The 27,358-nt window shown below is 47.9% G+C and overlaps 1 protein-coding gene across 1 annotated transcript in view; it reads right to left on the reverse strand.

Moving 5' to 3' along the window:
- Positions 1-27,358, reverse strand: part of PPEF2 (protein phosphatase with EF-hand domain 2) — a 28,539-nt gene continuing 1,181 nt past the window's right edge. Inside the window, exons 2-16 of the mRNA XM_040967140.1 lie at positions 23,579-23,706; positions 23,414-23,471; positions 22,428-22,603; positions 21,200-21,314; positions 20,243-20,289; positions 18,807-18,973; positions 17,777-17,813; positions 17,538-17,687; positions 14,358-14,735; positions 10,994-11,179; positions 10,546-10,688; positions 8,040-8,146; positions 5,813-5,976; positions 4,936-5,023; positions 1-245 (exon numbers count right to left, since the gene is read on the reverse strand). Of these exons, the coding sequence (XP_040823074.1) occupies positions 1-245; positions 4,936-5,023; positions 5,813-5,976; positions 8,040-8,146; positions 10,546-10,688; positions 10,994-11,179; positions 14,358-14,735; positions 17,538-17,687; positions 17,777-17,813; positions 18,807-18,973; positions 20,243-20,289; positions 21,200-21,314; positions 22,428-22,603; positions 23,414-23,471; positions 23,579-23,706 (2,189 nt within the window). The remainder of the gene's footprint in view (positions 246-4,935; positions 5,024-5,812; positions 5,977-8,039; positions 8,147-10,545; positions 10,689-10,993; positions 11,180-14,357; positions 14,736-17,537; positions 17,688-17,776; positions 17,814-18,806; positions 18,974-20,242; positions 20,290-21,199; positions 21,315-22,427; positions 22,604-23,413; positions 23,472-23,578; positions 23,707-27,358) is intronic.

The following is a 27,358-nucleotide window of genomic DNA, read 5'->3' on the forward strand; positions in this document are numbered from 1 at the left end:
TCAGGGTGCACCCGGTGTGCCGCCGCCGGCGTCGGTGCAGGCAGAGCCAGCCAGGGCCCGGTCCCCGGAGCAGGACCGCTCCACCAGGCGGAACGCCTCCAGGAACTCGTTGATGTCGATGCGGCCATCCTTGTTGAAGTCAATGCTTCGGGCAAGGTCGCAGATGCAGTCCTCCGTGCTGCTGATGTTCATGTGGGAGCTGAAGAGCTTCCAGGTCTGCCTGAACTCATCCAGTGAGATGAACCCTGGCCAGAGGCAACAAGTCGCCCCAGTGAGAGAATGCAGACGGCAACGCTCATTTCCTATGACGTTACCATGACATGTCTATTTCTATGACATTACTCCGAGGGCACAGGTGCTCTCCGTTAAACAGGAAGGAGACTCCCAAGGCTTCAGCTCTGGTTAAGCAACCAGGGCAGCCACATGAAGTCACTAGGTCCCCAGGATGTTCTCCTGGGAATCATTTTGTTCCCCCTTCAGAAGATATTGAGCAATGCCTGCAGTCACATTAAAAAGAATAATACTAAAAAATCTGAAACAAGGAGAAACAGAGAAAGACCTTCTAGCTGCTGGTTCCCTCCCCATATGACAGCAGCAGCCGGGGCTGGACCAGGCTGATGTGGGAGCCAGGAACTCCATGCTCGTCTCCCATGTGTTAGCAAGGGCCGGACTCCCCAGGCATTCTCCCAGGGACACCAACAGGAAGCTAGACAGGAAGCAGAGCAGTGGCATTTTAATAGCACTTTAGTACCAGGATGCCAGTGCCACAATGTCAGGCCAATCTCTGCAGACACTTTGCATGATCTCAACTGAGGTGAAGGTGGGATGCTACTGGTATTTAGAAGATAAAGGCCAGAGCTCGACTTTTTATCCAACAGTGCCCAAAATAAAGAATCACCCATCTCAATTTCAATAGTGCCATGCTAAAAAATAATGCATTAAGCCACCTTATGGTTCTCCTTATGAAATGCATCCACAGCCATTGGAATTTTTTTTACACAGGTTCCAACATCATTTGATGGGAACAGTTTTTTTTTTTTTTCCAACAATTTTGGAGGAACAACTAGATACCTGCACACAAAAGAATGTTAGACCCCTACCTCACACTGCATATAACAATTAACTCTGTTTGGATTAAAAACCCATATGTAAGAGTTAAAGTTACAAAACTGGAGGAAAACATGGCCATAAATCTCTGTGCTCTTGAATTAGTGTTCTAACCATACACAAGAAGCACAAACAACAACAAAAATAAATTGAATTTTTAAAAATTCAAAACTTACGTGTATCAAAGGGTGCTACCAAGAAAGTAAAAAGGCAGACTCCCAAGTCAGAGAAAGTGTTTGTAAGCCAAATATTGTTAACATGCCAGTATTCAGAATGCATATATATATACACACATACATATGCATATTTATATATTTCCCTACAAGTCACAAGACAAATAGTCCCAATTTATAAATGCCTAATTGTTTTGAATAGATATTTCTCCAAAGGTAAATAAATGGCCACTAAACACATACCAAGCTGCTCAAGCTGACTAGCTGTGCAGGAAACCTGAGGCCATATGAGTAAAGCAAGGAGAGAGACACCTGGCCCCAGCTCCAAGGCGTGTGGAGTGGTGACAGGCCTCCTGCTAGGGAGGGGGAGAAGGGACTGCATCCCACAGCCAGGCTCCACTACAAAACAAAGTCCATGGGACTGCGTGCACCTGCCCTGGAACTCAGGCCCATGGCTGCGGAGTGAGTACTTGGAGCTTCCATAGTCAGGCCAGCTCTTCCACCCGTCTCCAACCCGCAGCAAAGGGAAACCCTACTGAAAGGCCCCTCGAGGGGACGCAGGCTGAGCTCTGGCCCTAGCCCAGGCTGTATTGGTCTTGGTGGGCTGAGGGCTCCAGACGGGACGCACCATTGGAGTTTTTACAGACACAGGACAAGTGTGAGCCCAACACAGCCCAAGGAGAAGCTTGTTGGGACAGACCACCCCTTTATGGGCAATTCCACAGCTCATGCTGAACACGCACCAACTGTGGGTTTGGGACTAATTTGAGTTTGGGAGTATTGTAGGACTGAGGCAGTGAAAAACAAAACAAAACAACAAAATAAAACAACTCCACCCCCCCAAAACCAACCAGGAGGCCAATGGCAAACCATGGCCTCGGGTGCCATCTAGTGCTGAAATAGCAGAAGTATACAGAGATAGAGAAAAACAAACAAACATGTCAGAGTTTCTAAGACACAAAGGAAGCCAGATTGCTCTAACTAATCCTTCACTGCACAGACAAACATCAGCTAAAGAACAAAAGAAGGTGCCAGAAATCAGCCACCTGGGAAATGTAGTTTCCAAATACTCAGCAAAACAACCGTGTTAAGGTGACTCAACAAAATGCAAAAGAGTGATTCCCATGACACATGATTCAGTAGTCAAGGTTGGAGAGGTGTAGAATGAACGAAGCACAACAGAAACCTTCAACTGAAAAGTACACCAAGTGACAGGAATAGCGCCACAGACGACACCAACAGCACAGATCAAACAAAAGAGAAAAATCGGTGAACTCAAAGACTCATTTGAAACAGTTGGACGAGAAGAAAAAGTCATGAACAAAAGCTTAGGGGAAAGATTGGAGAGCATGAAAAGAGTAAATATTTGAGTTATTAGGATTCAAGACGGGCTTGAGAATATCAAAGGTATAGAAAGTATATTCAAAGGGACAATGAGAGAAAGTTTCTCAAACCCAGAGAAATATAAAACTACCCAGGAAGGTCAAATTTCTTCAGTTAAGATTCAATGCCACAAGGTCTACCCCATGACGCCGTTCAGCCTTCCAAGGCTGAAGATAAAGAGAAGGTTCTCCAGGTTACCAGAGGAAAGAAGCCAGTGGCACAGGACAGGGTCCCGACCTGCCTGGCTGGAGACTGGCCAGCACAAAGTCTAGTGGCAAGGTGGGAGGGCGGAGACTTTCCCAGGACTGAGGGGGAAAACTGGCAGCCAGGAGTCCTGCCTGCAGCCAAGCCAGCAGTCAGACACCGGGAGGGATGGAGGTGTTCCCAGGGAAAGCTGAGAGAATGTAACACTGCTAGACCTGTGCAGCCAGCCATGTTCAAGGGAGTTCTCCGAACCCAAAAGCAGAGGTGCTGACGAGTGATAAAATATCAGAAGGTAGAAAACTCTTGGGTAAGAGTAGCAACACAAATCTGTGATGTGTAAATCATTTGCATCTTTATGGTGAAGACTGAAAATGCCCTTGTAATCTCGTCTGTAAAGTGCAAGCATACAGGGCAACATTTAAAAAGTCAGGGGTAACATCAAAAACTTCAACAATATGGGGAAAATGGAGCACAAATACAGAGCTTAATAGAATTTGTTGCCTCTTTGGTTGTTTGTCTATTTCCCTATATTTATAGTCCACATCAAGCAGTAAGCATTTTAAGTTAACTTTTAATTGCCAAAAGAAGTTCTTTGAAGCCTCATGATAAATATCAAGAACCTATTACAGACTTGCAAGAATAACAACAGAATGAAAACCATTCACCTACAAATGAAGATTATGAAAAAAGAGACAGAAAGAACTCTGATAAAAATATTAATTGAAAGTATAACGAAGGGAGTGGCAACATCTTAACTTTCATTAATTACCTTAAATGTTAAAGGACTTGGGGTATGCTAATGTCTGCAAAGCTGGCATTTCCAATGAGCACTGGTTTGAGTCTGGGCTGCTCCACCTCCAGTCTAACTCCCAAGAAGTGGAAGATGGCCCAAGGACCTGGGACCCTACTGCCCACCCACATGGAAGCTGTGGTTGGAGTTGCAGGCTGCTGGCTTTGGCCTTGCTCAGCCATTGCGATTATTTGGCGAGTGAACCAGTGAATAGGAGATATTTTCTTTCTGCATCTCTCTCTTTCTCACTCTAGCTCTCACTCTTTCTCCCTCTCCCTTTCTAATAAAAAGAAAAGTTAATGGATTAAATTCTCCAATTAAAAGAGTGACTAAATAGATTGTACAACAGGACCTAACTATATGCTACTTGTATGAAACCAATTTCGCTTCTAAGGACACACATGGACTGAAAAGGGAACAAAATAGCCCATGTAAATGGAACCTTTAAGAAGGCGAGAGTAGCCATGCTTCCAAACTGTAGCATGACCTAGAGTTTAAGTTAAAAGCAGTAAGACGAGGCCAGCAAGGTCACTGCATAAAGACAGATGGTGCATCCAGCGAGGGGAAAGAACACTTTTGCATACACATGCATACAACACGACGAACTTGGAAACATTTTGCTAAATCAAAGAGTCTTGACTCCAAAGGCCTTATGAGATAATGCATTTCTGCCATGTCCTGAGTAGGCACATCTATAGGAAAGGAAAGAAACATAAAGGTGCCTGAGCCCTCAGGGATAAGGGATGGCTCATGATTGCTCGTGGGGCCGGAGTTTCCTGTCCTAGTGATGAAATGCTGCGAACTTACGTAGGTGACAGTTACACTCCCAGGGAACAGAACAAATCCTGTGTGCTTTACATGAAGGAATTATTCAGGATATGAGTATGTTAGCATATTTCTTAAACAATTGAGTAATAACATTGAAAAGACTTTGGACGTTTAGGGGGACACGGTGATAATGTTCAGGAGGCTGCGTTCTTTTATACCATGTTGCTAACCAGGTAATTCAAAATGAGAATAAAAACACAAAAACTTTTGTGTGACTATCATGGATAGAACGCTAGGGGGCAATGATGAGTTCTTCTTTTAGGAGGCTTCCAGCCAGTTCGCCTTTGTTCTCCGCCCTGCAGCGTTCCGCCAGGGCTTTTCTCCCGTTCTGCCTTACCTGAGCACGGACACCTCGCACTATGTCCCCAGAATGCTTGAGTGGAGCCGACCCGGGATCTGGAAGGAGCTTCAAGGGTTCAGGGTGGCAGGGCCGGAACACTGAGTGCCTACCTGAGTGGTCGCTGTCTATGATCCTGAAAATGGTCTCGAGGTTGGACCGGTTGCGATAGAGCGTTTCCAGCAGACTGGACTGGATGTTCTGCAAGAAAATATTCACGTTATCTCTGGCTTTTGTTCAGGTCTATCCTGACACACGACCAACCCTGATGATTACACACCCTTTTTAACAAAACCCAGAGATGCCTCACGCTCGTTCTAGCCACTCCGCTCTCTGCAGCGTACCAGAAAAACGCTCCAATGCCCCTTCCCGCGCCCAACCAGACATGCGCAAATCTGATGGGACTCCAACTTGGTGAATTCAGTCAACCGACTGGACTGAGAGTATCTGGAGGAAAGCGTTATGTTTGTACTGAAGAGTACAGGGCTTCTCCTTGTTATTATTCCCCGAGCAATCCAGCGTAACAACTTTCTCTGCAGCATTTGCATTCTGTTAGGTACCCCAAGGAGTCCAGAGCTGACTTCAAGGACACATGAGGTTACACACAGCACTCCACCATTTTACGAAAGTGGCTTGAGCACAGACTTTTGGGGTTCATTGGGGGGATTCTCACGGAGGAATGACTGTGTACTAAAAACAGTTGAAGTGTTCCTATCTTCCTTGTAAATATTAAAGGTCTCAGATATGTGACCTATTAAATAAGTAAGTGTCAAATAAATGTTCTAGGTAGGGGAGGAAAGAAAATAGAGCCTTAATTGCAGAGGGACCTGAGTTTGAGTCCCAACTTAGAAGTGCAAGGACCCATAGCAGCATCCTGATCTGATAAAGTCTACATCTTGGGGCAGCACCTGCAAGTCCCCTAACAGGAAGTGTGCCCACCTAGCACCCTCAGAGCGCGCTCCTGCCACCCTGCTGCCCCCACGCCTTTACCTCATGGCTCACTTGTTCCTTAGCCAAGTTCTCCAACCAGGACTCGTACTCCAGCGCGTTATCTGCCAGGCCGCTCACCAGCTGGGGCCTCAGCATCCGCCAGGGCAGTCCGAGGTGCAGCACGGACTCCACGGCCTCGGCCCAGTCGCCCAGGGAGATCCAGCCTGCAGCAGAGGGCGAGGTGTCACCCCGGTGGCTGTGCACATGGGGGCCTTTCTCCTCCCTCTCCGTGGTGATACACACACTATGCTGGTCGTGGCAGAGGAGGCTGCAGGCTAGGCTTGCAAGATGAATCACTGGCTGCCTGGAGAGAGCAATGCCTCTGCCAGACAGCAAGCCCAGGTGTGTGCCAAATGTTGCAGAAAAACCGTTATTTCTGTTTTCACTCCATAAGGCATCCCCAAGTTTAAGTTAGTAAGGTGACTCACACTGCTGAAAGTCACTCTTACAAATAACATCATTAAACATTACACACACACAGCAGAAGTTGCTTTGAAAAACATCAACTCTGGGGCAGGCACCATTGCATAGCAAACCAAGCCTCTGCCTGCATCCTTGACATCCCATGTGGGCACTCGTTTGCATCCCGGCTGCTGATCCAAATCCCTGCCAACAGCCTTGGAGAGCAGTCTGAGATGACCCAAATCCTTGAGCCTCTGAACCCACATGACAGACGTAGAAGGTTAAAACCTGAGCTGGAAGCTCCAATCCAGGTCTCCCACCTGGAGGCAGGGATCCTGCTGCTGGAGCCACTGCTCTGCCTCCCAGGGTGTGCATGAGCGGGAAGCCGGGACTGGGAGCCAGCACAGGCGCTCTAACAGAGGGTGCTTAGGCACCCCGAGGGGCACTTTAAGCATGGTGCTAATATTCACCAATCATATTATTTTTTCTTTTAGCAGATTTGCTTTATGTTTATAAACCAGGAACCAGAAGCTTCTTCCAAGTCTCACATGTACATGCAGGGGTCCAAGGACTTGAGCCATCTTCTGCTGCTTTCCCAGGCCATAAGCAGGGAGCTGGATCAGTGGAGTAGCCAGGACTTGAACATGTGGCGTATGGGATGCTGGCTCCTCAGGCTTAGGCTTAGCTTACTACACCATGGTGCCAGCCCCATCACCCCTGCTGATTTTAAAAAATAATACTCTATTTAGTTGATGTCCATCAGACATTTCATTGAATTAATCAGATTATATTTTTAGTCTGAATGATAAATAAGTGACAAATATTTGACGATAAGTCAGGACATTGATCCTGGGTTTGTTTTACCACACATTCTTGTGGTTTCCATTAGTTGTTTTGCTTAATTCTGACCCTATCATTCTAGCTTCGATTGCTTTTGTTTTTTTGTGTGTTTGTTTGTTTTTTATATTTATTTGTATTGAAAAATCAGATTTACAGAGTGAAGGAGAGACAGAGAGAAAGATCTTTCATGAACTGGGTCACTCCCCAAGTAGCTATAACAGCTGAAGCTGAGCCAATCTAAAGCCAGGAGTCAGGAGCTTCTTCCGGGTCTCTCATGTCAGTGTGGGGTCCCAAGGCCATCTTCCACTGCCTTCCCAGACCACAAACAGGGAGCTGGAAGGGAAGTGGACCAACTGGGATATGAACTGGTACCCATATGGGATCCTGGGCGTGCAAGGTGAGGACTTCAGCCGCTAGGCTATTGTGCCAAGCCCAACTACATTTGTTTTTACTGTCGCCATTTATATTTGGCCAAGTTCATATTACACTAAAATCTTAAAGTTTGAAAATTTAGAAAAAAAGCAATGGAACAATAAATTAAATAAACGAAAAGAAGAAGGGCAGGTGATTGTCCTTGGGTGGCAAAAATTCAGCTGAGACCCCTGGATCCCATATCGGAGTGTTTGGGCCTGATATGCCATTCCAGCATCTGATTCCAGCTTCCTGCTGACGCAAGCTCTGGGTGGCACTAGTGATGGCTCAAGAGGCTGGATCCTGCTGCCCACGTGGACACCTGGGTAGAGTTAATGGCTGGTGACTTTAGCATCTCTGACCACTGCAGGCATAAGAGGAGTAAACCAGTCACTGGGGGAGTTGGTCTCTTTCTCTGCCCCTGTAATAAGTGATACACTTTTAATGGAAAAAGTGTTCTGATTAGACTTTTGGTCATTCATTTCTTCAGTAGAAGGTACTCGCTAACTGTGGTGAGACAGAGCTTTCTGACTGGCTTCCTTGCTCCGTGCATCTTGCACGTGGCTAGTCTCACCGCTCCTGTCTGCATCACGCTTCTTAAATTCACTCAGGAGCGCCGAGGAGTGAGCAAATAACTTTTCCCGGAGAGCCTTCAGAGCTGACTCCTCCACTCTGCTTATCCTGCGGTGAGAGAGGAAAAAGAGCATTTTGAGGTCAGGATAGAAGATACTGTGTGGGGTTTAGCATCTTTCTCCTCCCTTGCTCACAACATAGCCTCGCAGGAGCGTCCGGCCCGTGGGAAGCGCTCCACCTGCATTCTCTGTACGTTGACTTTACCCACTGCACTAAAAGGATCTGTCCAGGGGATAGTACTCTCCTTCCTGGTGCAGGGTGTGCCCCTGGTGCGGGGTGTGCCCCTGGTGCGGGGTGTGCCCCTGGTGCGGGGTGTGCACCAGAGAACTTCTGAAGCGAGCACCTTTGTGAGAAGGTGCTTGTTGGTCCTGTGCCTCAGTTTCTGGATCTGTTTACAGGGTGCCTATTTCAGAGGAGTACCCTGCAGTTTCAATGAGCGAGTCTTAAACACAGCCCTTGCAACGAAGCCTGGCACATAGAAAACACTCAACAAATGACATTTGTGATCTTCACCATTAGGCTGCCCTTGAAATTGATTGTGATAGTAAACCAAAGGCACGGTTTGCAAAGGACAAAGTAACACCTATACATTCTACTCGTTCTGATCGGAGTGAGAAATTCTGGGCACAGCACTTGACCTGAAATAGGTAGCTCCATGAATATGAAGAGCTGAATGACCAAGAATCTGAAGAGATCCAAGAGGAACACGTCGAGGAAGCAGTCATTTTATAAATAACGACCAGATAACCTACCATTGCAAATGCTTGTTTGTTCTTTTCTTTTCAAACCAATCATTTTGATTAAAAACTGTATTGAATTTTGAGATACTGAGGGTATTGAACAATCCTTAATTCTCCTGACTTTTTTTTTTTTTTAATATGAACTACCTAAAACTTATCCTGAATCCCACAAGCACATAGGCTTATGTGCTGGAGAGAATGGATTGTTTTATCAGAGGGTGAAAGAAATACAGGATGCTAAAAACAGAATGTATTGGCCCTGGTCGCTGGTCAACCGTGGTCACCTGTAGTTGGGCAGGGAGGAGGGCTACAGCCTCCACGGCTTGGTGATGGCTGAGCCCGTCTGCAATGAGCTCAAGGTGACATGGCTAACGAGGGGATGGGGCCAGGAATGTGGCTGAGAAGCAGATTTCAACAAGTCCACAGGTCCTGAGTGAAGGTGCCTCTAGGAAGGGCACACGATGTTGAGTTTATGGACCTGAGACAGAAACAAAGGCTGCTCACTGACACTACCCACTTGTTTCTAACTTCACCAGTGGGCTCCAGGTGGTTGAGGTCCTTCTGTTAAGTCACTTCCGGGTAAACTGGGTGATGTTGCACTAGATTAATGTAATCATCGAATGTTTCAGAGCCAGGTGCTCTTGGGTTAGCTTAGTAAAATCCACCCCGGGGACTGTAGCGAGAACAACTAAATCCCACAGATGCATAGGACGGCAGGCGCCAGGTTCTACTCCTGGGGAGTCTGATTCAGCAGGGTGTGGGGGCACTGCGGGTTTTTCTAGAGCTCCACAGGTGATTTTGCTGCACTACAGGTTACTTTTTTTTTTTTTAACGTATGATTTCCTGCAGACAGAACTGGTCTGCATTTCACAGCTCAAGAGTGATTTTAAATAATGCACCGTTCACAGGGTTCACATCAGGTTAATGCTGCACATGAAAGTGTGTTCTCTATCTGTTTCACGTATGCCAACTTGGCCTGTTTTCATTTTAATTCAGTTCAGCTGGATAATTAGAGAAGCCTGTCCAGTGGCATGAATGCTGCACCTGTCAGCATCTTACGTCCTCTGAAGTCTGCTCAGCGTGAGGGAACAGCACATTGTCATCCGACACATGGGCTCTGCGAGAGCTTAGCGCTAGGCAGTCTTATCAGAACCTACACACCACAGGCCTGCTGCTTCAGCAGAGCTCCGAGTGAGCGCATCCATAAAGCTGACATGAACAGTGCTATCTTTGCTTAGTCCATTGTGAACCACTCTATTGAAATCTTCCTCATACACACAGCGTGCTGCCTGGGAAAGGAGAACTCGGGTTTCCCCACAGCCTTGCTTCCTTCCCAAAGGGAAAAGGCAGGGTCAGCAAATGCATGCTGAGGCTTCTCTATCCGACAGACAGCAGCGAGAGATACTTTGGCTGCTACTCACAATGGAACATGAGCCCTTAACGAGGAAATAGAGGGGAAACCTGGAAGACAGTGGCCTGCAGGAAACTGGGCTACGTGCTCCCATGGATGACAGGGAGGTGAGATGCTGAGAAGGTGCTGCCGGGCAGGTGGGGACCCTGGCTGGAATCCACCTGGAATGCCTGATCTCGACCCGGCTAAACGCTGCCTTCGGAGAGTGCGGGTCAATGGAATAACATCGGACACAGGTCCCACAAGCACTGCCTTCCCGCCCCCCCCCCCGAAAAATATTGATTGAAAAGCCTTGCCTTTGCCTCATGGTGAGCGTGTGGGTCGCCTTGTTAGCTTGGTACTGCACAATATGAGGGGTCAGGGCTGGCCCCAGCTTCACGTAAGCCCCTCTGTTACTGCCAACTTCGTAGTAGTTGGAGGCAGAAAAGATGGTCAACACCTGAACGGAAACAGAAGAGAGAGGGCGTTCAGAGTCCCTGCAGACCCCCGACCTGAGGGCCAGCCCACAGAGCCCCACATGGCCCCGTCCAGCCCACACTGCAAACCCCCAACCTGAGGGCCAGTCCACAGAGCCCCACATGGCCCACCCAGCCCACACTGCAGACCCCCGACCTGAGGGCCAGCCCACAGAGCCCCACATGGCCCACCCAGCCCACACTGCAGACCCCCGATCTGAGGGCCAGCCCACAGAGCCCCACATGGCCCACCCAGCCCACACGCTGCTGTCGTGGCGGCTCCACCCACCTTGCGGTTATGGCAGAACTCGTAGCCCTCGGGCTTGCACTCATGGGAGCGGATCAGCAACTGCAGGCCGTGTTTCCGGAGCAATGCTTCTGTCACATCAGGCCCAAAGTAACAACCTCCTCCGCGAACTGTGTTGGCCTTGCAGCCCTCCTGAGCCATTGGGTCACTCCACAGGATGTCCACGACCTGGAAAGACCAAGAGACAAATTTGCATCCAGAGTCCTCCAAGGGAATAAGGAGGAGAATGAGGTTTAAGAGGTGGCAAATCTATGTAAGTACATGGATACATTCCATGCAACCAATATTTTCTAAAAGATTTGTTTACTTTTATTGCAAAGTCAGATTTTACAAAGATAACGAGAGACAGAGAAAAAGATCTTTCTTCTGCTGGTTCACTCCCCAAATGGCTGCAAAGGCCAGAGCTGAGCCTCTCCAAAGCCAGGAGCCAGAAGTGTCTTCCAGGTTTTCCACGTGGGTGCAGGGTACCAAGGCTTTGGGCCGTCGTCCACTCCTTTCCCAGGCCACATGCGGGAGCTGGATGGGAACTGGAGCAGCCGGGACATGAACCAGTACCCATATCGGGTCCCGGTGCTTGAAGGGGGAGGATTAGCCACTGTGCTGGACTCAACTCACAATCCATATTTGACACCAAGTATTTTGGGACCCTGAAGTTCAGAATATTGATTATCCACAAAATGAGCATGTGTGCACGTTTACTGGTAAGTATGCAGCCAGCATACTTAAGTATGTGAAAGCTCGGTGTGAAAGCTCCTCAATTGCTCTGATTGAAGCTGTGCTGATGGCCAGGGGTGTTCCCACAGTGCAGAAGCCATGCTCCTGGGTGTTGGCCCCAGAAAGGCAGTGACACTTTGTTTAATAGCACTTTGTTTAATAGCACTTCCATGCTATTATTTTTTTTTTAAAGATTTATTTATTTTTATTACAAAGTCAGATATACAGAGAGGAGGAGAGACACAGAGGAAGATCTTCCGTCCGATGATTCACTCCCCAGGTGAGCGCAATGGCCAGTGCTATGCCAATCTGGAGCCAGGAGCCAGACTCCAGGTCTCCCACACGGGTGCAGGGTCCCAAGGCTTTGGGCCGTCCTCAACTGCTTTCCCACACCACAAGCAGGGAGCTGGATAGGAACTGGAACTGCCAGGATTAGAACCAGCACCCATATGGGATCCTGGCATGCGAGGCGAGAACTTTAGCCGCCAGGCCACCATGCCAGGCCCCATGTTATTATTTTAAAGATTTATTTATGTATTGATTGAAAAGGCAGAGTGACACAGAAAGAGCAGAGAGTGAGAGTGGTTGATCTTGCTTCCCTTAGTTCACGCCCGTCCTCTGCTTTCCCAGGTCTCCAGCGGGAAGCTGGGTGAGACATGAAGCAGTGAGGACACAGATGCTCATGTGATAAGCTGGCATCACCGGTTTACTAGCCATGCCACAATAACAACCCCAGTAACTTAGGAATTTTAAAAAGAATTTTCTCTCTCTCAATCTCTCTGTAATTCTGATTTTCAAGTAAAATAAATAAATCTTTTTAGAAAAACTGAATTTGCGAAACAGTCGAACAATTTTTCTAGCAATTCAGATTCCTCCCTCTTATGGATATTTGGGGAAATGCTGATTGCCATCAGATGAAATAATTGCATCAATTCCAGTTGCTGACATCCGATCCTTTTCTAAATGTACTTTTAAGGGAAAAGGTTGCATTTGATTTGCAAGTATCAGCACAGTGTTATTGAGTCATGTTTAGCAAAAGGAATAAGTTGAAGTTAAAAAACATCAAGTGTAAGCCTGCATCTTTATCACTCTTCATCGGTCAGCAATTCCTGCCACTGTTAGCTCCTCATTTCTTCCAAATCTGTTCTTAACGGGTGACCCTTAGGAAATGCCATTTCTGTAGGTCAGAACGGTTGCGCGCCAGCAAGCCTCAGCGGTTCTGTTCACTCCATGGCCCGAGATCACCAGCATGGTCTACCTCGGGACGACTGTGACAGTCTGCTCAGGGCTGTCGCTGCCACGGTTCTGCCCTCGTGACAGGTGCTGCCCGCACTGTCAGTGTGTCCTCCCTGTCACTCTGATTCCTCACCCATTCTGCCATTGCGTCTGGGGTGGCAAAGTGCCAAGCTATGCCCCGAGGCTGACGGGGTGGCTGTGTGACACGGTTCTCTGAGTTGCCTGGTAACAGAGGATGGAGATCTCGGACTAGCCGTTCTCACCTTGCCACCCTAGCCATCCTGCTGACAGAAAACCCAGCAGGGACCAGCAGCTAACAAATCGTGGCTGGTCCTCTTGCCCTATCAGTGCTGAGTCCTGGGACCCAGCATCCTCAGGATGTAGGGCCCCGCCTCATCTCCTGTCCTTCATAAAATGCTGAAGTCTATGAGCCACCTGGCCAATGCTATTGTCCTTCTGGGGGGTTCTCAGAAAGAAAGGAGGGCCCTAAAAGTACCCTGGAGGACAGGCGTTTGTGGTTAACACTGGGGGCAGGTGGCAGGAGACTGCTGGTGTTGTGGCACAGCACGCTAAGCTGCCACCTAGATGCCAGCCAGCATTCCATATTGGACACCGGTCCAAGTTTCAACTCTTCCACGTATGATCTAGCTTCATACTGCTGTGCCAGGAAAGGCAGTGGAGGATGACCCAAGTATGTGGGTCCCTGACACCCACCTGCACCTGGACCTGGACACAGTTCTGGGTTTCTGACTTGGGCCTGGACCAGCTGTGGCCATTTGGGGAGTAAACATGTAGATGGAAGGCTACCTATCATCTATCTCTAGCTGTCTGTCTTTCTAAATATATGTATATAAGTTAATATCTTGCATAATAAAATACAGTTACAATATATAATAATATGTATAATATATAAAACCATGTATGTGTGTATGTGTTTGTGCATGTGTGTATATTCATATGAAAGGCAGATTTACAGAGAGGAGACACAGAGAGAGAGATCTTCCATCACCAGTTCACTCCCCAAATGGCTGCAATAGCTGGAGCTGATGTGATCTGAAGCCAGAAGCCAGGAGCTTCTTCTGGGTCTCACATATGGGTGCAGGATCCCAAGGCTTTGGGCTGTCCTCAACTGCTTTCCCAAGCCACAAGAAGGGAACTGGATGGGAAGTGAAGCAGTTGGGACACAACCTCATGCCCATATGGGATATTGGTGCTTGTAGGCAGTGGATTAGCCAATTGAGCCATTGGCAGCCCCTATCTCTGGTTATCTTTCTATCCAATTTCTCATCTCAGTCACTCCGTCTTTCAAATAAACAAAAAATACATGTTAAAAACTAAACACCCTCGGCCTTCCCGGACAGCAGTGAGTACAGGAAGCAGCCATGGTCACACCCACCTGACTCCACTCCTCCCGGGTGGCCACAAGCAGGTCTCCAGCCTCAGGGCTCACCCCGACGGGGGACAGGGGTGTCTCAGTGTCCCCGGTGGCCTGTCGCCAGCACTGTGCCAGTTCCAAGTCCACAGAGTGACGCATCTGCCGCGACTGCTCCTTCCGGGCGAGGGGGCTGTTGCAGGGGACGCTGCAGGACCGGCTGGACTTGGGAGTCGTGGGGGCCGAGCCCACGCGTGACGGCGAGGAGGGGAGTGAGCGGCTCTGGGGGAGGAACCACGGGGTGGGCCTCTGCGCGCAACTCGCCTGCTCGCCTCCTCTCTTGACCTGCGCTGCTGGCTTCTCAGTCTCTTTCCTAGTTGTGTACCTCATGGTGGAGACGATCTAAACGGGACCAGAAAGAGACACGCGGCAGCACAGAACAGGAGGTCCTTTCTGTGGGTCCTAAACCCCGGGGTCCCCAGTGATTCATAAGGTCTTCATAGGGTCTAGTGATATGGTAGCACCACACGACTTCAACCACAGGATCCGTGTGCTGGGCGGTATTTAGAGTGTGTTTCCTTTTTCTAATAATTCATGTCTGTTCCAACTTTCTGATCAATTTGTTGCAGATTTAAAATTGGCACAACCTGATCCCTTACCACAGGCAAATGGGGACCCACCAAGGTAGGAACCCACTGAATTTTGTTGTTGTTAATTTTTAAAAACAGAACAAATTTCAAGCATTCCATAGGTACAGCTTCAAAAAGACAACCCACTTCCCTTCCTTCGCCTCCTCCTCGCCCCCAAAGCTCTCCTCCTGCCCTTCTCTCTTTTCCTTTTATCAGTTATTGCAAAGGCATAATTTTAATCCACTCATGAGTAATTCAATATTAACTATAGTATTCAACAATAAAAAGAGCACAGTTCCACAGGAGTATAAACAGGGTTAGGAATGATCATCAGGTAGCAAATTGTCCATTTCATTTCTACACACTTTTGTTTTCTGTATTAACCGCCATATGCCAGAGAAATGGATGTCTTGCTTATTTCACTAAGCATAAACATTGTCACTTGCATCTGTTTTGTTGCCAAAGACAGAATTTCCTTGTTTTTTTCGATTTTCATAAGAATATGTACTGCTAGAATGTGGGTATGATAGCTGGAACACTAGCAGCCATCTTGGGCCATGATGTGGCTTGGTGGATCAAGCAAAACAGAAGGCTTTGGGTCCCTAACGATTTGTGATGTCAGTTACCAGCCCTGGAGAGTGTGTCTCCAGTCTTTGTTTCCATGAGGATACGAATACTGAGACACTATCACTGGATTTTTCTGTCACTTTAGTCAAATGTTATTAACGCAGTTTCCTCGTATTGAGTACAAACTCTGTAAGGCACGTGCATGCATATCTTCCATTAATGCTCACCTATCTATGATGTGGTTATTCACATTTCTAGCATACAGACTTAGAAATTGAAGGTACAGAAGGTTGACTTGTCCAAAGTCATGCAGCTGCAAGTAGCAGACCATTTCTCTCTCCAGGGACCATAGCTTGGCCATCACTACATCAAATCTTGGGAAAGGGAAATAGTCGTTTTTTGGTATTCCCAGGGGATTGATGTCAGAACCCCAAATGAATACCAGAAGCCGAGGCGTGGACAGTCAGGTGCTTTACCGAAAACACAGTGGGATTTGCATATAACCTACACATACCCTCCTGTGTACTTCAAATCATCTCTAGATTACATTTCATACCCAATTTAACCTCAATGCTATGGGAATAGTCATTGTACTCTGTTGTCTAGAGAACAATATGCTAAGTTCAGATGAAATTTTTTTTTCTGAACACTTTTGACCCTCATCAGTCAAATCTACAGAATGTGGAACCATGTTTTTGGAGGGCAAGTTGTACTGCCATTCTTGCATGTCTTCATTGCAACGACTCTAGTTAATTGCACCTAGCGTGGTTTGCTTTATCCTTCTCACAGTGATGGAAATTCCTTTTTTTCTCTCTCTCTGCAGGGCTCATGGCCAGCCATAACAAAGACTGTGAATCTAGTTTCCCTTCTTGTGAGAGGTAGTGAGGTAACCACTCTTAGGCCAAATGGCTAAGAGCGCAGGGATGTGTAGGTTCTACTTCGTGTCAAGGATATTCTCCTTCCTCTTCTCTCTCCTCCAACTGCAGCACAAGCAACCCATATGGGCACTCAGAACACAGAATGGTAGCGAGAGATGCAGACAAAAGCCTGGGGGTGACAGGCTAGGGACGGTACGGACATAAGCTTGACCTCTGGGTAACTGCACAGAGCAACACTGCCCTATCAGCCAACACCTGCATATCCCAAGATTCCAGTGCAGGCCCTTCTGACTTTAAGGCCATAGCCTGCCGTGTATGTGTCATATAGGTAGACCTTCAGAGCCACTGGACTTGCCAAGAGTTGAAGTAGCCTGTGTGATGATGAGTTTCCTGCCTTTGCAACTTCTCAGGGCAATGCTGTTGGGGGAGGGGGAGTGATGCCCGCAGGATTCCTGTGAGTGGTTGGACATTTGGAGGATCAGGTACCACAGAAGCCTAGTCAGTTACTGTTCAAGAAAAAGGAAGCTTCCTTTTCTAGGTTTCCACTTCCCAAATGAAACACGAAACAGAAGCTCATTGTTCATACACATGCAGTGTGTCTCGCATTCCCTCACCCTATACTTCATGGCGCGTTGAGTATTTTAAGTTCTTCAAGAGCAGGCATCACCTCCGGCATATCCTTGCACCTCCTTTACTTCTTCGCACATAGCAAAAACACTGAAAATTTGTTTGTTGAGCTTAACTGAAATTAACCTTCATCTTTGTGTCATGAAGTAGCACTTTCCCTGTGTGTAGTGTGTCCTAGATGTGCCTTGGTTGAGTTGGAAGATGACATGAACTGTTTAGATAGGAGGTTTTTCAGGTGACACTGATAGAGAGATAGAGGCTGAAACACTCCACATCAGGAAGGAGGTACAAGCACTTCTGCCGCTGGGATGTCCAAAGCAGACATTACTAACTGATTACCACACACTCTTCCCCTGAACTCAGCCATCAATCATCAACCTTCTCTATATTCTTATCAGCTGATGGGAGTCAGCATGCAAGCTGGCATTTAGTTTGTTTTGACAATGAAACTGAACATTATGGTGCAAAAAAACCCCCAATATTGTGCCCTTAGTTTGTGGTACCTTGTGCCTGTCAAGTTTGGCCAAAAGTTCCAGGTCAGTCCTATCTGACACTCCTCCATGAAGAACCAAGACTTTCTCATCAATCACAGTGGCCAGCGGAAGCCAACAGAAAACATCTTGAAGAGTTCTTAATATTTTCTTGCCATGGACCTGAAAAAAATGATATTAATAAGGTGCTAAGTTTCAAATAAGTCATTCAACAAATGTGAACTAAGAGAAGCTAGCTAAAGATAACGCACCTGATATTTATACATCACCTCCTTGGTGAAGCCATATCTAGATTTAGGAGCCAAAGTAGACATTGAAGTAAATGTAGGGACAATATTTGTGACAACCATGTTTGCATAAAAGTGAAAATTTACATATGTGCAGAAATATGTAGTGAAAAGACTCAGAAGTAATTGCCAAAACATTTGTAACAATTTTTTTGCTTACCCATATTTCCCACCTTTTCTAGGATGAGCACTTAATGTTTACATGAATAACAGTGTGGACATGTGAACAAAAGCTTAATGGTTCTACCAGGACAGTAGAATAACATCTACATTTTCAGATATTTTAGGTGGCATTGGGTGTGGTGACTGTGACACTTGCTGTGGCACCTGCATTCCTGGGTTTGAGTCCCAGCTCTGCTCCTGACTTCGTCTTCCTGCTAATACACACCCTGAAAGCAACAGGGAATGGCTCTAGTACCTGGGTCACTACCAGCTACAAAGCAGCTACTGGCGTTGGTCTAATCCAGTTCTGACCATTGCAGCCATTTGCAGAGTGAACCAGAAGATAGGAGCTCTCCGTCTCCCTGTCTCTCACGTGAAAAATGAGGTAGGGGCTGGCACTGTGTCTCAGTGGGTAAGCTGCCACCTGAGATGCTAGCATCCTATATTGAGTGGCAATTTGAATCCTGATTGTTCTGCTTCCAATCCAGCTGTCTGCTAATGCATCTGGGAAAACATTAAAGGATTGCCCAAGTACGTGAGCCCTGCCACCTAAATGATAGACTAGGATGGAGCTTCCGGCTCCTGACTTTGATCTGACCTAGCCTTGGCCATTGTGGCCATCTGGCGAGTAAACCATTGGATGTGAGATCTCTCTCTTTCTACCTCTTTGTTACTGTGCTTTTCAAATAAACAAAACTAATCAACAATGATATGCATTGTGGATAAGCTACTTTTAAGAGCCATCTAACAAACAATAAGCTCTAACAATTTTATAATTTTTTATAATTGCTACAACAAAACATCAGATCCCCAAGCATGTTTTGGCTTGTACCGCAGGTTCACCATGTGGTCCTCGTGGTTTCCTCGGTTAAGGTGGAACTCCTTAGGGTAAACCAGCATGAAGGCGAAAAGAATCATCAGGATCTCCACTGACTCCTTGCCTCGATCCACAAAGTCGCCGTTGAACACATAGGCCCGCTCTGGCGATGGGAGGCCGTTCTGCCCAAGGAGACAGGCCAGGAGGAGGGCATGGAAAGAGGAGTGTGGAAAATCAGGTTAAACTCAATGGCTTTTGACTCACACATCAGTTCCAATGCCAATTCTGTGCTTCCAGGGTCTTTTTCAAAGCTGAGAGCCCAGTGAAAGACACAAACATTTCCCCCTGGGCTTATACTTCCTCTCCAGCGAGTTCAAGATTATGAGATGCTTGTCAGAAGGAAGGGCTTTCTAGAAAGCCAGGATGTCACCTGGCAGGGAGGAACAAAGTGCTTCTTAAAGTGTTGTGTTAAATTCTGGCTCCATTATCTTCAACCAGCAACTTAACAGCTGCTATCAATTCCTTAGACAAGATAACTGGGCTTGTCAAAGGAAATATGAGAAAAATAAAATAAAAAACAAAAACAACAACAACAAAAACAAATAAAAAATAGAATATGAGAAAAGGAACTAAAGATTTTCATTTTGGTACCAAAAACAACTTTGAAATCCATGCACAGTTTTTGAAAAGATTTATTTATATTTGACATGCAGAGAGACAAAAAGAAGGAGAAATAGAGAGAGGAAGAGATCTCCCCTCCAATGGGTCACTTCCCCAAAGGCCAAAGCAGCCGGGGTCGGGCCAGGCCAAAGCCAGGAGCTCCTTCCCTGTCTCCCATGTCGGGGAGAGCCTCAAGCACTTGGACCATCTTCCACTGCTTTCCCAAGTGCATCAACAGGAAACTGCGTCAGAGGTGAAGCAGTCAGGATTTGAACTTTCTAAAGAACTCTAATATGCATGAATTTCAGAAATTTTTGCACCAAAACAAACATAGCTGCTCATATAATTTTCTGTGAACATTTTTGAAATACCCTCATACATGGAAAATAACTTGGGAAATATGGTCTCTGTATAAAGTAATAATGTCTTCATAAAATAATATACTTTTCATATGTTTTACTATATAGTCTGTATTTCATAACCAAAAATGGATGTGAAAATAGCTTTTGGTTCCTTGATAATAATCTCTTTATTTGGAAAAAAATCAGTTGTTCCATTATGGTTCTTTCTATTTAGTAAGCTAACATTAATGTTTATTAAACAGTATGCAAAAAATACTAAAATATGACACAATGCTATTAAGTTATGAATTTTCTGTATAGAGGCATATATCATTAAAAAGGGATTTTAAAAATTCAAGCAATACCCAAACACTTATTTAATTGATACTCTATTTGAACTCCTAAAATAAACCTCATGGCAAGAAGAAAACGTAAGTTGAACATTCATACCTTATAAAATATAAATATTAAGTCATCCAGCTGGCCGTGTAAATCTCCTGATAATGATAAAACAAAGATTCAGTTCAAATGGTCCTTTCCAGTGTTTCTAATTTTTACTATAAAAAGGAAAATACCCTGAAAAATTGGACAAACTTAAGAGACATATGGTTATTAATGTTCCCATAAGTGAAGTAGGGTTAAATATTCATTTCTCCTGGTTGCAGAGAGAGTCTCTATTGAAAGCAGAAAGCACGGGGTATTTTCTTGCACAGTGATCATAAAGAGCAAGGGACTCATATTGTTCCGGATGCAAAAGAGGAGAGAGAAGAATGCAGGCTGGCAAATCTGGAGAAACAATAGGGGAGATTTTGCTCAAGTTAAATTGGAAGCTGCTACTTACTGACAGGCCACTGTAAGACATTTTTCAAGATTAATGGGAAATCTAGGCTTCAGTACAAACTTCTCTGGTTCTCAAATGTTGGAACACATGGTATAGGCCCACAGGACCTAGTGCAGGCTGCTGGCAGCCCTGGCTATTCCCAGTCACAGATTCCCAGGGCACTATAGGGTCCCTGCTTGGTTAAGGTGTGGACGTCAGTCCACGAGGGATGGTCAAGGTCACAGAGGACATGAGGAGATGGAGATGATGGTCATGAGCAGCCCATCTCCCTGGGAGTGGCAGGTGTGAGGTGGAAGGCTTTGGGACTTGCTTGCTCAAGTGCTAATGGATCAACTGCCTTCCCTGTATTTGCAAAGATTTTGTGACAGACTGGAAAGGTGAGTTTGGGATCACATGTGGAAGGTGAGGGAAAGCACAGCCGAGGCTGAACACCTCTGCTGAAGGAATCTGCAGGGGACGTGGGAAGGCTCAGGTAGAAGGAGTGGCACACAGTCCGTCCACGGTGCGGGCACCGTCCCCATCTCACCCACCCTGGGCATGGAAGCCGCTCACCCAGCAGCTCTCACCACACACAGTGATCTCCTCGCTGTAGCAGGTCGAGACCCGGGTGATGTTTGGCAGCTGGGCCAGATGCTTCCTGGTTTCGTACAAGAGATTCAAGACATAGCGAGCATGGAGCTGCTACTAGGAGGAAGAGAGGGAGGGAACAAAGCCACACTGATCTTGATGGCCCTCACGTCTGCTGCCCTGTGACCTCGGCCACCCAATACCCCGGAAGTGACCCTGGGTGGGATTGTGCTCCAGAAATTGGTGTATAGAGCCCTTGCGCTTCACTCATTTCCTGCACTTATTTTTGTGTTCCCTAGTCTTCAAGAGACCCTCCTGCAAGTAAAAAAAAACCCCTCCTCTCTCTGATCGACTCTCAAACCCTGTGGCTTGGGAGAAGTGTGAGCAAAGCGTGAGTAAGTGCACATGGGCCAATGGTACAGAGCAAGACTGTGACACCTAGGGAACACGACCCCAACTCCTCCGGGCCTGAGTTCTCTGCATGCGAAAGATGGGTAGGTCGGGCAGCTGGCCTCTTCTCATCGCCTCTCCCTCTACCACCAGGCTTATGTAGTGTGGTGGTCATCAGCGCCCTGGTCTCCTGGCTTTAGCTGTGGCCCCTGCCCTCCACTCTTCACACAGCAACCAGGATTTTTATTCAAAGTGAGTCAGGTGGCACCATTCCTGTGCTTGATGCCCAAGCTACTGCTCTGCGCTGGCTGCGCTGGCTCCCTTCTCTGCAGCCACAGGAACTTGCTGAGGTCCCCAAGTGGTCCAGGCAAGTCCTTGTCCCAGGACATTTCCCCGTACCCTTCCCCGGCTAGCCACCTTAGACCTTATCTCAGACATCGCCTCCTAGAGCACAGTCCCCCACACATGACTCAGCTCATTGTAATCAGCACCTCCTAACATATCCAGTCTTCACAGACACTTCTTATGTATCTTCTGTCTGCTTGAGGAAAGGAGGGACTTGGCTGTGCCCTGTTGGCCGCCCAGCACCTGTGGGGCCCAGAAAAACACTCAACATTCTGCTGAATGATGAATGAACAGAGAGATTGCATGGCCAGCAGCCTGAGCCGCCATTCATAAACACTGCCTGATGGGCCACAAGGTCCTAGCTGAGCAGACAAAGATACTTCTCTTTAGCAAAGACATGTCACAAACAGCTGAAACCTGGGGCCACTCATTCCTCCTGTGCAGGGATGCTTCCAGAATGGGTGAGGACCCAGGTTCCCCAGAAGAGCTTACTCGTTTTAGTCTGAAAGCTTCCACCAGGGCTGTCGCATGGTTGGGAAGGAGTGGGAAGGAAAGGCGTGGCCCCGTGTAACTGTCGGGGACCTCAATGGATTCATAGTCATTGCACTTGTCCACCTCCGGGTCCCGGGGGAATCGCTCCTCTGTAAACATGCGGTCCAGGAAGTCCTCTGGTCCGGAGAGAAGAAGTGGACATGCTTGGGGTCAGAGATGCACTCCATGCAGTCCACGGGCAGCAAAGCGGGCATGGAACCTGGCCGAGGCAGTCTCAGCTTCAGGCAAGAGAAAGGTTAGGATGGGCAGGAGGAAAGCTCACGTTCTTGATTGTCAAGATAAGGCACAGAAGTTGGCACGCATGATGCGTTTATTTTAAAATCTGGAGGCCTGTCAGAATGCATGGGTTCGTAGCAGATGAAAAAAATCATTCATGGGCACTATTGCTGAACCTAGAACAGCGGGTACATCAGACCTTGCAGGGCCTGGCAGTGACTTCCAATGCCAGCTGTGAGGGCTCTAGCCTGGGGTTTTCCCTGGATCCACCCAGGGCCCCGAGGGGTAGACCAAAGATGCTGCAGAATTAAGCTCCTAGCAGCCACAAGCCAGGGCACCTCTGGAGGGGACACACACGGACACAGAGAACTTTGATCCCTCCCCTGGCAGATGAAACTGTCCTGGCACTGTGCCTGGCGTTGTCCCTTGGGCACACCATACTGCCAGTCCAGCACTCCTTGGCCGCATGCCCTTTTCCAAAGCCCTTCTCCTATGCCTTCTACCCCTACTTCACCTGCACATTAACAAATGTGCCTTTCGGATGCAAACTCCAATCTCCTGGTGTGTGCTTCTTGCAAAAATCTGGGAGAAAAGCCACTCGGCATTTTTCTGGCCCTTCCAGCGCCTGTCCCCAGAGTCACAGTCTCAGTGCCTATACACTCTGGCCCTACGACCTTGGGACAGGAGCACATGGCACAGCTCATACTCACTCTCATTGTGGCTGTTGGGGGTGAAGTGATCCATGAGGTAGCTGAAGAAGTCATGCAGCTGCCAGGGAAACCAGATAGACATGGCTTTATGGATGTCCGGGGTGGGCCTTCCGAGCAGCTGGGTGCTGCTGCTGGAAGGCAGCTCCACCCCATATCCCAGCTCACCTTGACCTGGTCTTGCTGCCCAGCGTACTCTATGGACTGGAAGATGCTCCAGGTGCAGCGACGCCTCATCTCCAGCCGGGCCACGTAGCGACGGTACCATCGCTGGATCAGGGCCGCCGCCTTGAAGGCTGTGTCACAGATGGAGAAGTGAGCCTGTGAGCTGGAGCGGGGGTTGGGGAGCAGGGAACGAGGCCTAGACCTCCCACACTGTGCAGGTTGGGTGGGAGTGCGGAAACACAGTCTGTGCTTCTAGGCAATCCGTGTCTCACTCATGCCACTAGTGCTTTTCCCGTTCACACCCAGCCCTACTGTTCTTGCATTCTGGTAGTAAGGCTAAGGTCTCTTGGAATTCCATTTATTGGATTTCAATTTATATTTGTAGTTGTCCTCTCTTATCTGAATGGAGGGGTTCCAAGAATCCCAGCAGAGGGCCCAGCATGATGGCTCAGTGACTGAATCCTCTCCTTGCAAGTGCTGGGATCCCATAGGAGCGCTAGTTTGTGTCAAGCTGCTCCACTTCCCATCTAGCTCCCTGCCTGTGGCCTGGGAAAGTAGTCAAGGATGGTCCAATGCCTTGGGACCCTGCACCCACATGGGAGATCAGAAAGAAGCTTCCTGGCTCCTGGCTTTGGATTAGTTCAGCTCTGGACATTGCGGCCACTTGGAGAGTGAACAAGCGGATGAATGACCTCTCCTTCTGTCTCTCCTTCTCTCTGTAAAATCTGCCTTTCCAATAATAAATAAATAAATCTTAAGAGAGAAGCCCTTGGGTGCCTGAAACCACGACAGGAGAGATCCAAACACACATTGGCTTTTTCCTTCTCATCCTGTCCGCTTGAATGCAGCCCTCTGCCACCTCCTTGGCCATATCCCATCTGCCCGCATCTCCATTCTTTTTTTTTTTTTAAAGATTTATTTTTATTATTTTTCATTGGAAAGGCGGATATACAGAGAGGAGAGACAGAGAGGAAGATCTTCCGTCCGATGATTCACTCCCCAAGTGAGCGCAACGGGCCGATACTATGCCGATCCGAAGCCAGGAGCCTCTTCCGGGTCTCCCGCGCGGGTGCAGGGTCCCAAAGCTTTGGGCTGTCCTCGACTGCTTTCCCAGGCCACAGGCAGGGAGCTGGAAGGGAAGCGGGGAGCTGGAAGGGAAGCGGGGCTGCCGGGATTAGAACCGGCGCCCATATGGGATCCCGGGCGTGCAAGGTGAGGACCTTTAACCACTTGCGCCACCGCGCCGGGCCCCGCATCTCCATTCTTGCACCTTGGGTCCATTACTAAGCAAAGCACTGGGATACCACAGCCATCCATCTGAGCACCTAGCAGAGATTAGTGGGGTTGGGGTGGGTCGGTGGGATGCACAGCATGGATGCACTGGACACTGTTCACACATGACCTGGGGGGACAGTCGAGGCTGGCATCAGGTCTCCTCACACCACTCGGAACAGAGTGTGACTTAAAACTTATGAATTGTTTACTTCTAGAACTCTCCATTTAACATCTTCAGGTCGAGGCTGTGGGTAGCTGAAACTGTGCAAAGGAAAAATATGAATAAGTGGAGACCACCGTACCGATTGGAAAGGTGGGACTGCCAAGTTCTGAGGAAAACCTGTAGTTCTCCTCAAGAGTCAGAATGGAAGCGGGCTCAGGGGATCTGAGTCCTTGCCCTTGAACTGCTCCAACAATGTACACGCTCTCAGACAAGCCAACCTGGACCTCAGTGGCCTCAATTGGAACAAGGACTGGCCCAAGGCACAGCACACAGACAACACGCCATGCAGCGTCTGTGCTTGCCATCCCGAGACCCGTGACCTGCCCCCCGCCCCCACCTCTGGTTTTCAGCCGCCCAAGCCCCAGGTGTCATGACAGCGCTGACCTGGGTAGCGCTAACCTGTGCTAGATGACCGTGTTGGGGGTGCTGGGGTCATAGGTTTAATTCCTCACATGAGGTATAGGACCTGTGGCCCAGTATTACTGCCAGAGCAGGGGACAGCTGTCTGCCCACGTAACCTATGCCTCCCTAAGCTCCTGGCCCTGAACATCCTGCTGGGGATGAATGGACTATTTGTGGCTAAAGCTGGATTAGGAAGGAAACCCGGGGGATTAATGTAGGTCAGCCCTGTGTGCAGGAGACAGATTGACTTAATATATTTAGCCTGCTTTAGAGAGCTAATACAGTTCTTGCCGATTTCTCTAAGAAGAAAGAAGCTGGCGAAGTGGAGAGAAGAAGCAAGGAGACACTGAAGAAGAGCAGAATATTGTTTCCTACAGGAAACAAAACCAAACGAACAATTCATTCAACAAGTATTTCTCCCAGGCACTCCCTACCAAGAGGGGTGAAGTTGCAGGTGCCCAGCTGGATTCTGAGAATTCACGTCTAGGAGATGCCCTGGGATGCTCAAGGTTCTTCAGAGGCTTCTACTAAGCCCCAGATTCCCGCCCCTAGCCTGACGTTCCCTGTAAGGGAAACCCAGGAGAAGCTCTTGGCTCCTGGCTTTGGATCGGCTCAACTCCAGCCATTGTGGCCATTTGGGAAGTGAAATAGCGAACAGAAGATCTTTCTCTCTGCTTCTCCTTCTCTCTGTAAATCTGCCTTTCCAATAAAAATACATAAATATTTTAAAAATTCCATTCAAGGGCACGGAGCGATGGTGCAGCGGTTAAGGTCCTTGCCTTGAATGCCCAGGACCCCATACGGGCACCGGTTCTAATCCCGGCAGCTCCACTTCCCATCCAGCTCCCTGCTTCTGGCCTGGAAAAGCAGTCGAGGACGGCCCAAAGCTTTGGGACCCTGTACCTGTGTGGGAGACCGGGAAAGAGGCTCCTGGCTTCGGATCAGCATAGCATCGGCCGTTGCGCTCACTAAGGGAGTGAATCATTGGACAGAAGATCTTCCTCTCTGTCTCTCCTCTCTGTATATCCGCCTTTCCAATAAAAATAAATCTTTAAAAAAAAAAAAGAATACCACTGAGAGACTATTATGGACCAAGGCAGTCCATAGAAGAATGCAGTAAATCAGAGAAATTATTTAAGAAAAAACTGTAACCGGGATTTCAGCGTGATTATTCTCTTATTTCCATTGCCTGTGTCAATACCTACACAAATCTCATCTGTAGAAAAAATATTCCCCTATGAAAAAAATGCCTTTTTCTTATGAAGGTGCATGAAGGACAGCAGGGACTAGGGCAGCCCCGGGGATGCCTATCCCATGCTGGGCACCTGCTCCAGTTGCCTGCAGCTTCCTGCCAACGTGCCTGAAGGCAGCAGAGGATACCCAATGCTTGGGTCCCTGCCTCCCAGGGGCGTTCTTGGCTCCTGGCTCTTGGCTACTGTCTGTCCCAGCTTTGGCCATGGCAGGCTTTTGGGGATGAAACTGATGGATGGAAGAGTTCCTACCGCCCTTTCTCTCCATCACTTTGCCTTTCAAATAAAAAAGAATGCACTAGGAAATCTTTTAGGGCAACAAGGCAGCCCAAGTCTGACATAGTAAGAAACGGTGTGCATCTTTTTTATTTAAAGATTTATTTATTTTTATTTACAAAGTCAGATATACAGAGAGGAGGAGAGACAGTGAGAAAGATCTTCTATCCGATGATTCACTCCCCAAATGAGCACAACAGCCGGTGCTGTGCCAGTCTGAAGCCAGGATCCAGGAACTTCTTCCAGGTCTCCCACAGGGGTGTGGGGTCCCAAGGCTTTGGGCCGTCCTCAACTGCTTTCCCAGGCCACAAGCAGGGAGCTGGATGCGAAGTGGAGCTGCCAGGATTAGAAACGGTG

The sequence above is a fragment of the Ochotona curzoniae genome, unplaced genomic scaffold, assembly GCF_017591425.1.
Source record: "Ochotona curzoniae isolate NIBS_2020 unplaced genomic scaffold, NIBS_Ocur_1.0 scaffold_4506, whole genome shotgun sequence".
Classification (NCBI taxonomy): Eukaryota; Metazoa; Chordata; class Mammalia; order Lagomorpha; family Ochotonidae; genus Ochotona; species Ochotona curzoniae.